The sequence below is a fragment of the Colossoma macropomum genome, unplaced genomic scaffold, assembly GCF_904425465.1.
Source record: "Colossoma macropomum unplaced genomic scaffold, Colossoma_macropomum, whole genome shotgun sequence".
Classification (NCBI taxonomy): Eukaryota; Metazoa; Chordata; class Actinopteri; order Characiformes; family Serrasalmidae; genus Colossoma; species Colossoma macropomum.
In genome coordinates, this window is record NW_023494792.1 from 42,039,372 (window position 1) to 42,052,697 (window position 13,326).

Consider the following 13,326-nt stretch of genomic DNA (forward strand, 5'->3'; position numbering starts at 1 on the left):
GATAAAACTCCTTACAGCTGTGGAAGATCTGTGTAGATCCCTACAACTGTGACCATCCAATAAACAGAACTTAAAGCTCTCATCTTTGAGAGGGAGGAGAAAATCAAGCTCTACTCTGCTTCAGATTCTAAATAATCCACAGGTGTTTCTGTCCATCCTTCCACTGTGAGAAGACAACTCAACATAATAAATCTGAAAGGATGTGTAGCTGTCAAGAAGCTGTTACTGAGAAAGGGGGAGGGGCATTGCAGATCATCACCAAAGAAGCTGCAGATGTGCTCAACATAACAGACTGACCACCCCCGAGCCCAGACTTCAGCATTACTGAATGAGTTTGGGATTACTGAGGATCAGTAGATGTGTTTTGGGATTGTGAGAAGTAAAAATGCAACAAAGACTGAAATTTGCAGGTGTGGAAAAATATCCCTGCAGATTTCTTTGAAAAACTGGAAGCAAGTCTTCTAAAAAAGAGCGGAAGCTTCAATAGAAGCAAAAATTGGACAAACTAAATACTGAAATCTATTATATTTAGTTGTTATTCTGTGTTATTCTGTGAAATTGTTAAATATGTTTTTTTCTGCATTTTCTCTGATGCTGAAAAATGAAAAACTTTTACTTAATGGCTGTTTTGACTGGAAATTAAATAAATGAAGTGTGGTCTTTAACCTTTGCAGGGTAGTATATTTATACTGGATGTACAGTACCACATATATCATTATGTATCATTATATCTGAGACTTTTTCGAGGCTATGTTCATTTTGCACAGCTTCACTGTGCAGTTTTTTCACTGATAAAGTCACCATTTCTATGTTTTTTTTTTACAACAGTGACAAAATGTAAATGCATATGTGAGAGAGTGTGTGTGTGTGTGTGTGTGTGTGTGTGTGTGTGTGTGTGTGTGTTAAAGCTGTGATTTATGGGCTCTTCCTGCTGCCTCTCTTTCAGAGCCAGGCTTGCCTCGGCCCGGTTATCCAGCTGACCCCTCAGGTGAGTGACCATCAGACAGAGCAAATCACACACATATACCTACACATTTCCCAACAGCAGAAAATAACAATAACAATCATAACCTGAAAATCTCTTCCACTAAACTCTGTTTATGACTGAGGGAAGGAGGCATTTCAGGTTTATTCCAGTTTTCATTTTGTTTTGTAATGAACTAATATATATAGTCAGGTTCCAAAGTCTGAGAACACTAGCGAAAATGCTTATATATAAATATATAATAGAGTTATTATTATGACCAGTTATTATTATGACCACCAGCTAATATCCAGAGTAACTGCCGCATGCAGCACAGACAGCAGCTAGCTGGGCTGGGAGTGACTCAATCCTGGCAGGTTGTCACAGGTATCTGGAGCCATGCTGACTGCAGTGCATCCCACAGCTGCTGGAGGGTGGTGGGGGGGATCCATAGAGCAAACACAACGATGGAGGTGGTCCCACAGATGCTCAATTGGGTTCAAGTCTGCGGAATGAGGGGGCCAGGGTAGTACTTGGAAGTCTTGGTCATGGTCTTCCAACCAATGACATTTCTAGCCAGGTGACATGTCGCATCGTCTTCCTGGATGATCCCATCCGCCCATGGGAAGACATTAAGCATGTATGGGTGTACGTAATCTGCAAGCATGGATTCATACCCAAATTGGTTGAGAGTGCCTTCTACATGGATGAGTGGGCCCAGAGAATACCACAAAAACATTCCCCTGACCATAATGCTGCCATACTCGACTGTGTATAAATATTATATATAAATGTTATTTCTAAGTTCTTCCTTACAAAGGATATTATCGGCATAATAATTTGAGTAAAAAGTTAGATTTTTTTAAATATTTCTATGAATTTCAGGATTTCAGAATTTCTTCATAACTTTTCTACGTTTTTCCAAATCCTCAAACTTTCTGTTGTTTATTTCCATGAAAAAAAATGCCAGATTTTCAGTGTGGTCTCTTGGACCCCACTCTAGGCACTAGTTTCAGTTGTTTAGTTGTTTCAAACTGTTCACGGTGGAGGTGGTATTAGTAAGCAGATGTCTAAGTTTAATGTCTCTAAAGGCTCCCTCACCGAAAGTTACTGTATCAAATATCACTGAATTGCAGTTTTTTAAAAAAATCTGTGGAATTAAAAAATCTGAAAAATCAGCTCATGTGATGATGGTTGACATCAAATACAAGCTGTTCTCTATGGAGTGCTGGCTGAACACGTTTTGGATATAAACCTTGTGGATAAAAGCTTGAATCAGCTGTGACTCAGTTTGTTCAGTATGTTCTTGTGTGGGTTGTTGGTACCGAATGTCATTTTTCAAGTGCTTTTAAACACACACTCGCTTTTCTACCCAAGATGTGTCTGTCTGTCAGGAATAAAATGCTGAAATATGTCTACAGTGCCTGGCAAGGTTTAGAGATACTTAGCTTTTCCAGATGTTTTAAATACAAATGATCATTCTTTGTTGGTCTTCAGTAATGTTCCATAATAAAGCCTAATCAGGTTTATGTAGAGCAGAGCTGCCCAAAGTTTGGCTTTTACTAAGCTTACACTGAATGTTTGATTTAGCCCATCAAAACTTTCTTAACCCCCTCCTCCCTAAGCTAGTGAGAGAACATGCATTTGCATACACTTTCTTATATTTTAGCATATTTTTCTTTTAAATTTAAAAGAGATGTACTGAAGAACATACCCACATGCTAAAATTTAGTGAGCGCAGATGAATTTACTATAACCTACTGTTTATACATGCAAACTGGCTAGTTTGAATAAAAGAGGCTTTATAGTGCAGATCCATTTAGAGCATGTTTAGACTAGCAGAACAAAAATAAAAATCTCTCTAAAAGAACTTGAAGTTCTGACAGAGGAGGTGAGTCTCATCTGCTAAAAGATAAGCAGTTTGGAGAATAAGAAAATAAAATTTAACCTACCAAAAACATTTATGGATGTTTGGGAAAAAATAACACGGAAAAGAATCAAGGTGAGTGCTGAAAACTGAAGAGTTGGATTTCAAAAATTGTGGGGAGAAAATGAAAAAATTAAAAAAAATGTTGTTGCTTTGTTGGTTTTTGTTTTTGTTTTTTTTTTATTATTATTTAAACATGATTTATATGTATTGCCTAACATTATCTACAGTCAGAACCATAAATCAGCTTAATGCCTCAGTACCATTTGCAGAGAAGCAGCCCCAAGTCATGATGCTCCCACCGTCATGTTTCACTGTGTTCTCAGGATCATATACAGAACCTTTTTTGTCCAAACATGATGAGCTGAACTTATTAGTTCTATGTATTGTTCATTCTGATCAGAGTACATTGTTTCAAAAGAGTTCCGATTTGTCTAAGTGCTTGGGTGCAAATTTTAGATGCATATCTCTGTGCTCCTTTAGCAGAGGAGTTTTGCATGGGTTGTAGGAAGGAAGAGATATGATTGCGGTCCAGTTTATTGCTTATTGTTCTCTATGCAACTGTAGTTCCTGCAGCTTTCAGGTCATCCTGCAACTCTTTTCAGGTGACTGATGGGTTTGCTTTACCCTCCATATCGTTAGTGTAAGGAAAATGTTGCATGGCGCACCTGATAGTTGTGCTTCCATGAACTTTCCAATTGTATATTAGCGAAACAGTTCTACTGACAGGGAGGCTTAAGGTCTAGGGCTCTGCTTCATCCATTCGAGTGTTGTTTAACAGTATTGTCCCTGAGAAATTTAGGAATCTCCTTCACCTTCATTATGAGTGCTACTTGCATGAATATGTAGAAATTGATTTATTTCTATTTTTAAAATTTACATGTATACATGTTTTAATATGATGTTTGACCTTTTATTTCCTTATCAGTTTCGCTTTAAACATCATCAACATCTTTTTTTATGCATATGAATACATACTATTTGGTCATATTTATTAGTACAAAGTCAAAATATATTTTGTGTGTAAGTTTGAAGTAGATATAGGCGCTGGAAGTATTTTAAATCACAAAAACAAAAATGTCAGAAAACACGTTTCTCGTCACTGTATGATAAATAAAAACTTTGACCTCATTTTAAAAATGTTTTCAGATTTGCACTCAGGAAAACTAAGAGAACATATTATGGAAAAAAACCATTGGAATTTCCCTTTAAGTGAAAGTATGGGTACTATATGAAGACCTAGTCTTTAAGATTTTGAGATTCTCTGACTTCTGTGAAGGTCTAAATGAAAATGTAAGGAGTGAAAATATGTTTTGTCTTGGAAATGTAATTGAGTAAAAGTACAATATTTATTAGTACAAAGTTAGAATGTTATGTAAGTTTGAAGTGGATATATGCACGGGAATTATATCAAATAATAAAAACAAAAGTGTCTGAAAAGAGACAGAGAGCATAATATGGACCAAAGGACTTTTAACCTTTGGGTGTTCCCAAACCTTTGACAGCCCCTGTACCGTGTAAGGAAGAATAAGATGTATATGTTTCGACGTATAGACTTTCGACTTCTAACCTGTGTTCTGTTTCCATGGCAGCCGAGTTCCAGGAGGTGGAGGTGAATCTGCGGAGAGAGAAATCAGGATTTGGTTTCCGGATCCTGGGCGGAGAGGAGGCGGGACAGCCTGTGAGTCCGGAGGCTCAAGAGAAGGCTCGTACTCTAGAACTAACACACATGCGCACACAAGCACTGATAAAACTGTTTTGTTTAGTATATTTAGTTTGTGTCATCAGGGAGCATCAACAAAACAGATGCAAACCCAATACCAAAAAATTCAGGACAGTATGTGAAATGCAAATAAATATAGAAAGCAATGATTTGTAAATCCACTTTGACCTGTATTTAAACAAAAGCAGTATAAAGACAGGATATCTATCTCATCAATGTTATTGTCTTTCGTAAATGTACGCTCATTCTGAAATTGATATTCCAAAAAGGTTGGACGGGGTAATTTAGGACTAGGGACGTTGTTAAATATTCAGAAAACATTGTAAAGAGGTGATACAATCATGCTTGGGTATAAAAGGAGCATCCAGGAATAGCCTAGTCTTTTATGAGCAAGGATGGGTTGAGGCTCACCACTTTGACAAAAAATGCATCAGCAAATAATCCACCTGTTTAGAAACCAGCATGCTACTGCGATAGAGATCACCGCATGGGCTTGGGAATATTTTGACAAACTTGTCAATAAACACTGTTCGATGCTGTATCCACAAATACAAGTTAACACTGTTCTATGCACAATGGAAGCCATATGTTAATAACATCCAGAAACACTGGCAACTACTCTGGATGGACTCAAGGTCATTTGAAATGGACTGATGCACAGTGGAAACATGTATTGTGGTCCGCCGAGTCCATCTTTCAGACTGTTTAAGGAAATAAGGGATGTTGAATTCTCTGCGTCAAGGAAGAACAGGACCATCCAAATTGTTACCAGCGTAAAGTACAAAAGGCAGCATCTGTCATCGTATAGAGTGTATAAGTACCCATGGCATGGGTTACTTGCACATCTGTGAAAGCTGAAAGATATATACACATTTTGGGGCACCATATGCTGCCTTTTAGGTAGCAACTTTTTCAGGGACATCCATGCATATTTCAACATGAAAAAGTCACATTCTGCACGTGTTTTAACTGGCGCTAGACTGGCTTTCCTGTCAAAAAGGCCCCATTCAGTTGCACAGCTGAAGACTTGTATAAATAAAGAATTACAAAAAATCTGCTTTCAAAAATGGATCAGTTTGTGTCTACAAATGATTATTAAGTGATGTTAAATGGACAGGTGATGTAACACAGTGTTAAACATACTCCTGTCTCAGCTTTTCTTGCAGACATCGTATTTGGAATGAGTGTATATTGACAAAAAACAATGAAGTTAAAGGTACAACGTCAAATATGGTATTGTTGTGCTGTTTTCTATTAAATACAGATAATAATTAGCTTAACATTGCTTTTTGTTTTGTTTGCATTTCACATACTGTCTCAACTAGAACTGGGTTTGCACAAATCTCTGGTGACAAAACATGTATCACCACAACTAGTAGCTATGAGCTAATTTTGCTTTATAGTGCTTTACATGGACAGTGCTTTGAATTTACTTGATCCAAAAATATACATTGATTCTATATGAAAAACAATACATTGCATGCAGTTTCCTGTGTTGAGTATGTTTAGTTACCATATGTGGCATATGGAGAAACCTGAACGTCAGACAAGAAAACAACAACAACGACAAAGAAATGAACTAGAAGACTAAAAAAAAAAGTTCTCACAAAAAGTAAAGTACTGTGCAAATGTCAGAGACCACCCTTCATTTATTTAATTTCTGTAAATGAAATAAGGTGATCTTTGACTTTTGCACAGTGTGGTACATACACTGATGAGCCAAAACATTATGACCACTCACAGATGAATAACAGAGGTGAAGACTTGAGTGACTTTCACAAGAGTCAAATTGTTATGGCCAGACTTGGCCAGAGCATCTCCATAGTGGCACAGGTTGTGAGGTGCTCCCAGTCAGCAGTGGTGAGTACCTACTGATAGTGGTCTGAGGAAGGACAAACCATGAACTGGTGACAGGCTGTTGTCCTGGGGAAGTGATGGAACCAGGATGCACTGTGGGAAGAAGACAAGCCATTGGAGGGTGCATGGTCCTCCACATTAATGTCAGTTTGACACTTGCAACCTACCTAAACATTTGTACATACCAGGTACACCCCTACATGGCAGTGATATTCCTGATGGCAGTGGCCTCTTTCAGCAGGATAATGCACCCTGTCACACTATACACATTGTTTAGGAATGGTTTGAGGAAGATGATGAAGATTTAAGGTGTTGCTCTGGCCTTCAGGTTCCCCAGATCTTAGTTCAATTCAGCATCTGTAGAATATGCTAGAACAAGAGATCTGTTGCAGATCCACCTTGCAACTTATAAGAGTTAAAGGACTTGTAGAGTCCATTCCTCTGCGATTCGAGCTGTTTCGGTGGCATGCTGAGCATAGCAGCATATTAGGCAGATGGTCATGTTATTTTGGCTCATCAGCGTATATTATTAAAATGATTTAATAACAATACACATCGGAGTCATGCTAAAAAGTAAAAGAATGAGGAACATTTAGCCAGATGTGAGGTGTATGCGGCAGTGCGGACTGCAGTGTTGATTAAAGTGTGAGCAGTTCTGCTCTGGCAGACATACAAAGGAATTTTAATTAAGGATGAGGAAACTCACTGTCTGAAACTAACACATACGCACATTCTCACACTCGCTTCTGCTCGTGGCCTTCAACTAACAAGCTCAAACTCAGACACCCGGACGCTAATATACAGTACATTTCACTACAGTGTCTGATTAATGCTCCTGTCCTCTGCTCCATGTGCGGTTCACTTGCATTCTGCTTATACACTATATGGTGCATTTCTATGAGAATAAAACTCTGTTAAAGCTGCTGGTGCCCATATATTATTGATTTAAAAAAATACCTGTCCATTTAAACAGTATTATGATAAGGTATTGTGAGGCTATTTGTCCATTTATGTTGTGTAAAGGAGAGAGTGTCCATTCAAACAAATTTACTCTAAACTAGTGAACATGGTGTTAAAACAGTGGATGTACATAGATTATTGTGATAAAGCAGTACCTGTGCATTTGATCAGTGCTATATCAATGTGACAGTATCAGTGTGAATGATATTGTATTAGAGTAATAGGTGTCCATTCATACAGAATTATCTTAAAGTATTAGGCCTTAGTGTCCATTTGTACAGTACTGTGTTTAAACTGTGTTTCTTGGTTTGGATGGGGTTGTCTTAAAGTAAAATATGACCATTTGAACAATGTTGTGCAAACATAATGGGTATTTGTACAGTATTAAAGTTGAAAGAATGGTTCAGCGAAAAATCAGATTTCCCCAATTTTCTCCTTACTCCGTATGTGGTTGATCAGCCAACACATGTTTGGTGTGCAAATGTTGCTTCTTTGTTTACAATGGTGCTATAAGCTAATATTACTAACAAACACTAAAAGTTAATAATCACCCAATTTTTTTCTGTCAGTACATCCCCAAAACTTTTCTCAGCCTGCTCAAACTACAGCCAGATCTTCATTAAGGTTGTGCAGACTTGTCCAGGACACAGAACAACTTACTGTGAACTATAAAAATGAACAAAACTTCATCATGTAGCAGATTGCTGTGGGTAGGCACTTTAGACAACAGTTGTTGTGCCAAATTCCGCCTTCTGTTTGTGTGCACGCGCATCACGCAGGCATATGGACGCTACAGAATTCGGCAGAACACCTGTCTAAAATAGCTGCCTGCTGAGTTCAACTACATGGTGAAGTTTGGTTAATTTTAGAGCTCACAGTACACCATACTGTCCTCTAACTCACATTGACAAGTCTTCACCACCTTAATGAAGACCTGGATGCAGTTAGAGCAGGCTGAGAGAAGTTTTGGGAATGTATTTATGAAAAAGATTGGGGTAACTGTTGACTTTTAGTGTTTTTTAACAACATTTGTCTCGTACTTCTAATGCTAAATTTAAGAAGGAAATTTTTAATTTTTGCCGAGCCATTCCTTTGAAGTTTGAACATCCCTGGTCAAATTACATGTTTTGCTGATTATCTAGGTGAAAATAAAATAACACATCCTCAGCCACACACTTCTGCACATTTTGATGCACACTTACTGTTTATTTGCTGAATTTGACATAATGTAAAAAAAATAAAACATGAAATGTTGCTTTCCATAGTTTTTTTTTTAACTTTTTTTAATCTTTTTTTTTCAACATGTCAAACTCAGAAAATAAAAGGAAATGGTGCACTAAAATTAGCAGAAAACTGCCATATTGAAGTTGAGCGTGTGTTAAGAAAACGTAATTAGAACATTTCAAAGGTCTGCATGCGAGTGAATTAAGGCCATTTGTACCACAGCAAAGTTACAGTACTTATGTATGTAAAGTGCTTTATGTCATGCATTAGAATGATGTGATGTTAAAGTAATAGGTGTCCATTCATACTGACTTGTGTTAAAGTAGAACATTTCCATTATTCCATAATTTTTTTCTAATGTCCATTTATACAGTAGTGTTAAAAGAGAATGGATCCGTTTGAGCTATGTTATATTAAAGCAGTGGGTGGCCTTTTTAATAATATTCAGTTAAAGCAGCAGGGTGTCTGTTTTTATTGTATTGTGATAAAGTGTTCTGCAGTCTTTTGCTGTGCCAAATGTAATGTGTGTCCATTTAAACAGTAGTGTGCTTTAATGTAGTAGGTGTGCATTCAGACAGCATTGTATTAAAGTGCGTGTCTGTTTGAACTGTACTGAAATGCTGTGTGCAGATCTTGATCGGAGCGATTATAGAGAACAGTCCAGCAGATAAAGACGGCCGATTGCGCCCCGGAGATGAGCTGCTCTCTGTGGACGGCATCCCTGTGGCAGGGAAACCCCATCGTTACGTCATCGATCTAATGCATGGGGCAGCCCGCAATGGCCAGGTCAAAATGACCATACGGAGGAGAGTGCAGCCTGGAGGTGAGAGGACAGTGGTGTAGTGTAAGTTAGCAAGAGTCTGTATTTACTAAGGAGCCCTGCTGGTGACATCCCATATAATTCAAAATAAGCGTGGCCACACCTTATTAAAAGGTGGCAATGAGATCCTAAGGCATGGCCACGACTTAGTAACGCGTGGGAATCTTGTTTTCACGCCTTACTAAGTTGTGGCCACGCATTAAGATCTCGTTCCCATGCCTTACAAAGTCGTGGCAGCGACTTAATTATCTTGTTCCCATGCCTCACTAAGTTGTGGCTATGCATTATTTTTATCTATACAGTATACATTTACCTCAGTAAATAATAAAGGGACATATTATATTGTTTGCCTTTTTGAAATAAGAGTTTGCTGTACTATGCAGACATTGTTAAAAGACTATTCGTGGTTGTGATGTCACAACCATGAACACATTTCTGTACAGTACTGTGAGAACAAAAGACATTCTGTAAAGACATTTGTTCTTCCAACTTTATTCTTCTAACCAACATATTAATAACTTTATTGACAAGAACACATTCTTGTTACTTGTTCTTCACTGCAAAAACATGCTTACTGCCAAGATCAATCAATTTAAAACAATTTCTTCACCGACAACTATTGTACTGTACTGTATGTCCACCTATATATTCAGCCTAGTTGTTTAGCCCCACCCATAGATGCTGATGTTATAAGGCATGTTGTTACTGCAGATGGTCTGTAGCAGAGTTGTTGTAGTCTAGACTGACTATGAGGTGCAGTAACAAAAACAGCTTGTTTAATTCTATGAAAGAGAGGTTAGAAAATGGTCATAAATCCACATAACTTTAAATGGAGGGGAGAAATTAGAGTGAAGAATATAGGCCTTTTAACAAATTACTAAAGTTATTTTATCCTTGTAAATGTTACTGATAAAATGCTAATAGTTCTATAGACACTGGGCAGCTTTTTCTTTCTGCTAGATTATTTGTTTTTGTCTGTAAGAGAGAGAGAGAGAGAGGAGAGAAAATCTTTCCTTGATCCTCAACTTTGTCTGACACATCCCTTCTTTTCTTGTCATCTGTGGTCTGTTGCTGTGGTCTTTGCTGCTGTAGAGGAGCGGGTGGTTGCCGGAAGCTTCTGTTTAACCCACAGAGTTTGGTGACAGAAAAGCTTTTGACAAGCTGGAGCTGGCCACACTCTGTTTTACATGCTGCTCTTGTGCTCCTTCCTTTTTATTCTCTCTGTGTCTCAGAATCAGAGTCAGATGTTTATTTCTATACACAGTGAAGTAAATTTGTCTCAGTGTTTGGTCATGCTACATTCAGCACACATTTATTTTGCATATCAGGCTTTTGACTGGGTGTAACTTGGAGGGATTATGTTCTCCAGGGTAACATGTCCTCCCCATTTTATTTTGTCCCCTGATCAAATGATGGGTCCAAATTTAATCCCAGCATGTTTTCTAAATGCCTATTTTCTCATTTATTATGAATGTTCTTCTGGATCTCTGCGTTTCAGGGAGTTATTGGTGGGGGGTGCTTTTAAGTTTTTTTTTTCTTTTTCTGCTGTAAGAACAAAACTGCTGTTCCAGTTTATTTTTCCAAACTGTGCATATGTATATGGATCACCATCCTGTAACAGTGGCAGCCAATGTTCTTTGACTCAATGTAATGGAAAACACAGAAGTGAACATAATTTTATAGCTCTATATATGATAACTATATACTTGCCACAGTATAGTGCTACACAGTGATATTGTAGATAACTAGTGTGGTTGGCACCAGGGAGTAACTTGTGTGCAGCTACAGTTAGCCATGGAGCTAACATTGCAGTTTGCAAGCTAGCTACCTCACCTTACCATAAACAGTAAAAGCACAAAAGCTAACTGCACAAGAAGTGGTAAAAGGTTTGTAGGTGTCCTCTGGTTTGGAGGTCCAGTGCTGTGATGGGCCAGTGTTTCAGAGGTCAGCACAGCCAATGCAGTAGCGCAATTAGTAGAGGACGCAAATATGCATGTCAAAATTCACCAAAGTTTTGCTCATGAAGTTTATTCACCCTGGAAGTCTGAGATGTGAAGTCAGTTGTGGAGAATTCCAGTGAAATGAAAATTGTGAGAATCCTTTACCCAACTTTTCCTATTAAGCTCTCTGCATGCCTGGCTCTTTATACGTCCCTATCTCCCCTCCTCAGGTGAGCAGTGTCCTCAGAACGGCCGCAGTCCCGGCTCCATCTCCACCCAACACAGCTCGCCCAGGAGCGACTTCAATTCAGGAACGTTCTCCAACAACTCTGCCCCCACCGAGACGGCAGCCAGTCAGAACCTGCAGGCCAGTGATGTCATCATCCAGCGCAAGGAGAGCGAAGGTTTCGGATTTGTCATCATCAGCTCGCTGAACAGGCCGGAAACAGCGGCCAATGCTGGTCAGTCTGGGCAGATCTTATGTGTAGAAATTGCGCAAAAATGCAAAATATATTTTAAGGAGCTACAGCTCCTCACGTAACAAAGCAGAGAACAAACTAATGCTTCTGACATTCGTCAAAAAGTTGTGCTTGCTGGGACACAACTGATCGGCCCTCTTAGTTGTTGCTATGGAAATGCCAGAGACAACAGCGATTGCTCAAGTGAGTTCATGCCACCTGTGAAAGTCTGCAAGAGAAACAGAGGCCCGAATAAAATGCTGTTGCATTTTCACCATCTGAAAAATGATCTGCAAAACATTGGCAGTTATGCATATTTTCAAATGAATAATGTCTGAATACAAATCATTCACGCTTAGTATGTAAAGGCCTTCAGGGTACATCTCCTTGTTTTCCTCCTGTACTTCGAATGTGGTTGCTCAACCAAGACTGTTTGGCTAATGTAGACTGGTTGGCTAATTTAGCTAACAAGTAACAGAAGTATATACCCGACCAATTAGCGTCAGCTGCTACTCCTGTTTTTTTAGCTATGCAATGTACTTTTGTCCATGTTTATAGATAACAGTGTGTCATACAGTGTCAGAAAACCACATAAGCAAGTCTATTAAAGCAATAAGCCACGAGAGGCTGTGGGTTACTGCGATTTTATCATGGGGAAGAGTTTTCTTTGGCACGACGCGAAGCGTTATAACAGTGAATATATGTAACATAGCACTGTTTAATGCAAAAAACTTTCAGTTTAGAAGTACTTTTTGGTCACCAAATTACCACCGCGAGTCTTCTTCTGCCAGTCTGACAACGCCATTTTTCTCACACTGAGGCTGAATCTCAAATGGCTCCCTGCTCCCTACATAGTGCACTAGCTATATAGGAATTTAAATACTGGCTCCAGCAGCAACCAACAATGTAAAAATGTAAAACTGCTAAAAATTGTCATTTGGGATTCATATACATTCATACTCAACAAGCAGTGCACCTTTTTGACAGCAGAAGCTAGAATCTCTAAACTTAATGTTACACAGCACATTATTTAGCTAGGGAGTATGGAGCCGTTTGGGATACAGCCTGGGTTTGATGTTACTTCTGACTGAAACACAGACATTTGAAGCGTATAATCCATTCAGGTGACATTTTTAGACTTTTATATTGCATCTTTCAGTGAATCATATCATGACTACTTTAATTCAAGCCTGTGATATTAATGTTGGAGTTATTTAGCATGTTTGCTATCTGTTAGCCTGTTGGCTAGCTGACCAGCCTAGATGTAGTTCAGAAAATAAGTTTTCAGCCCCTCAGTTTAAACAAAAACGTGTTCTTACTTCATCAGTACACTCAGCACTCGGTGCTCAGTGCGATTAGCATTAGAGTCAAAGATAAATCCATTAACAGCAGAAGGGTTTTTCGAGCCGTATACAATATGCCGCAGTAATACAGAGTTCAGTTGTTGTGAGGC

At 38.6% G+C, this 13,326-nt stretch overlaps 1 protein-coding gene across 1 annotated transcript in view; it reads left to right on the plus strand.

The window, feature by feature from the left end:
* The window catches only part of magi2a (membrane associated guanylate kinase, WW and PDZ domain containing 2a), a 312,951-nt gene that overhangs the window by 268,022 nt on the left and 31,603 nt on the right, over positions 1-13,326 (plus strand). Inside the window, exons 13-16 of the mRNA XM_036577226.1 lie at positions 947-988; positions 4,484-4,596; positions 9,286-9,478; positions 11,646-11,876. Of these exons, the coding sequence (XP_036433119.1) occupies positions 947-988; positions 4,484-4,596; positions 9,286-9,478; positions 11,646-11,876 (579 nt within the window). The remainder of the gene's footprint in view (positions 1-946; positions 989-4,483; positions 4,597-9,285; positions 9,479-11,645; positions 11,877-13,326) is intronic.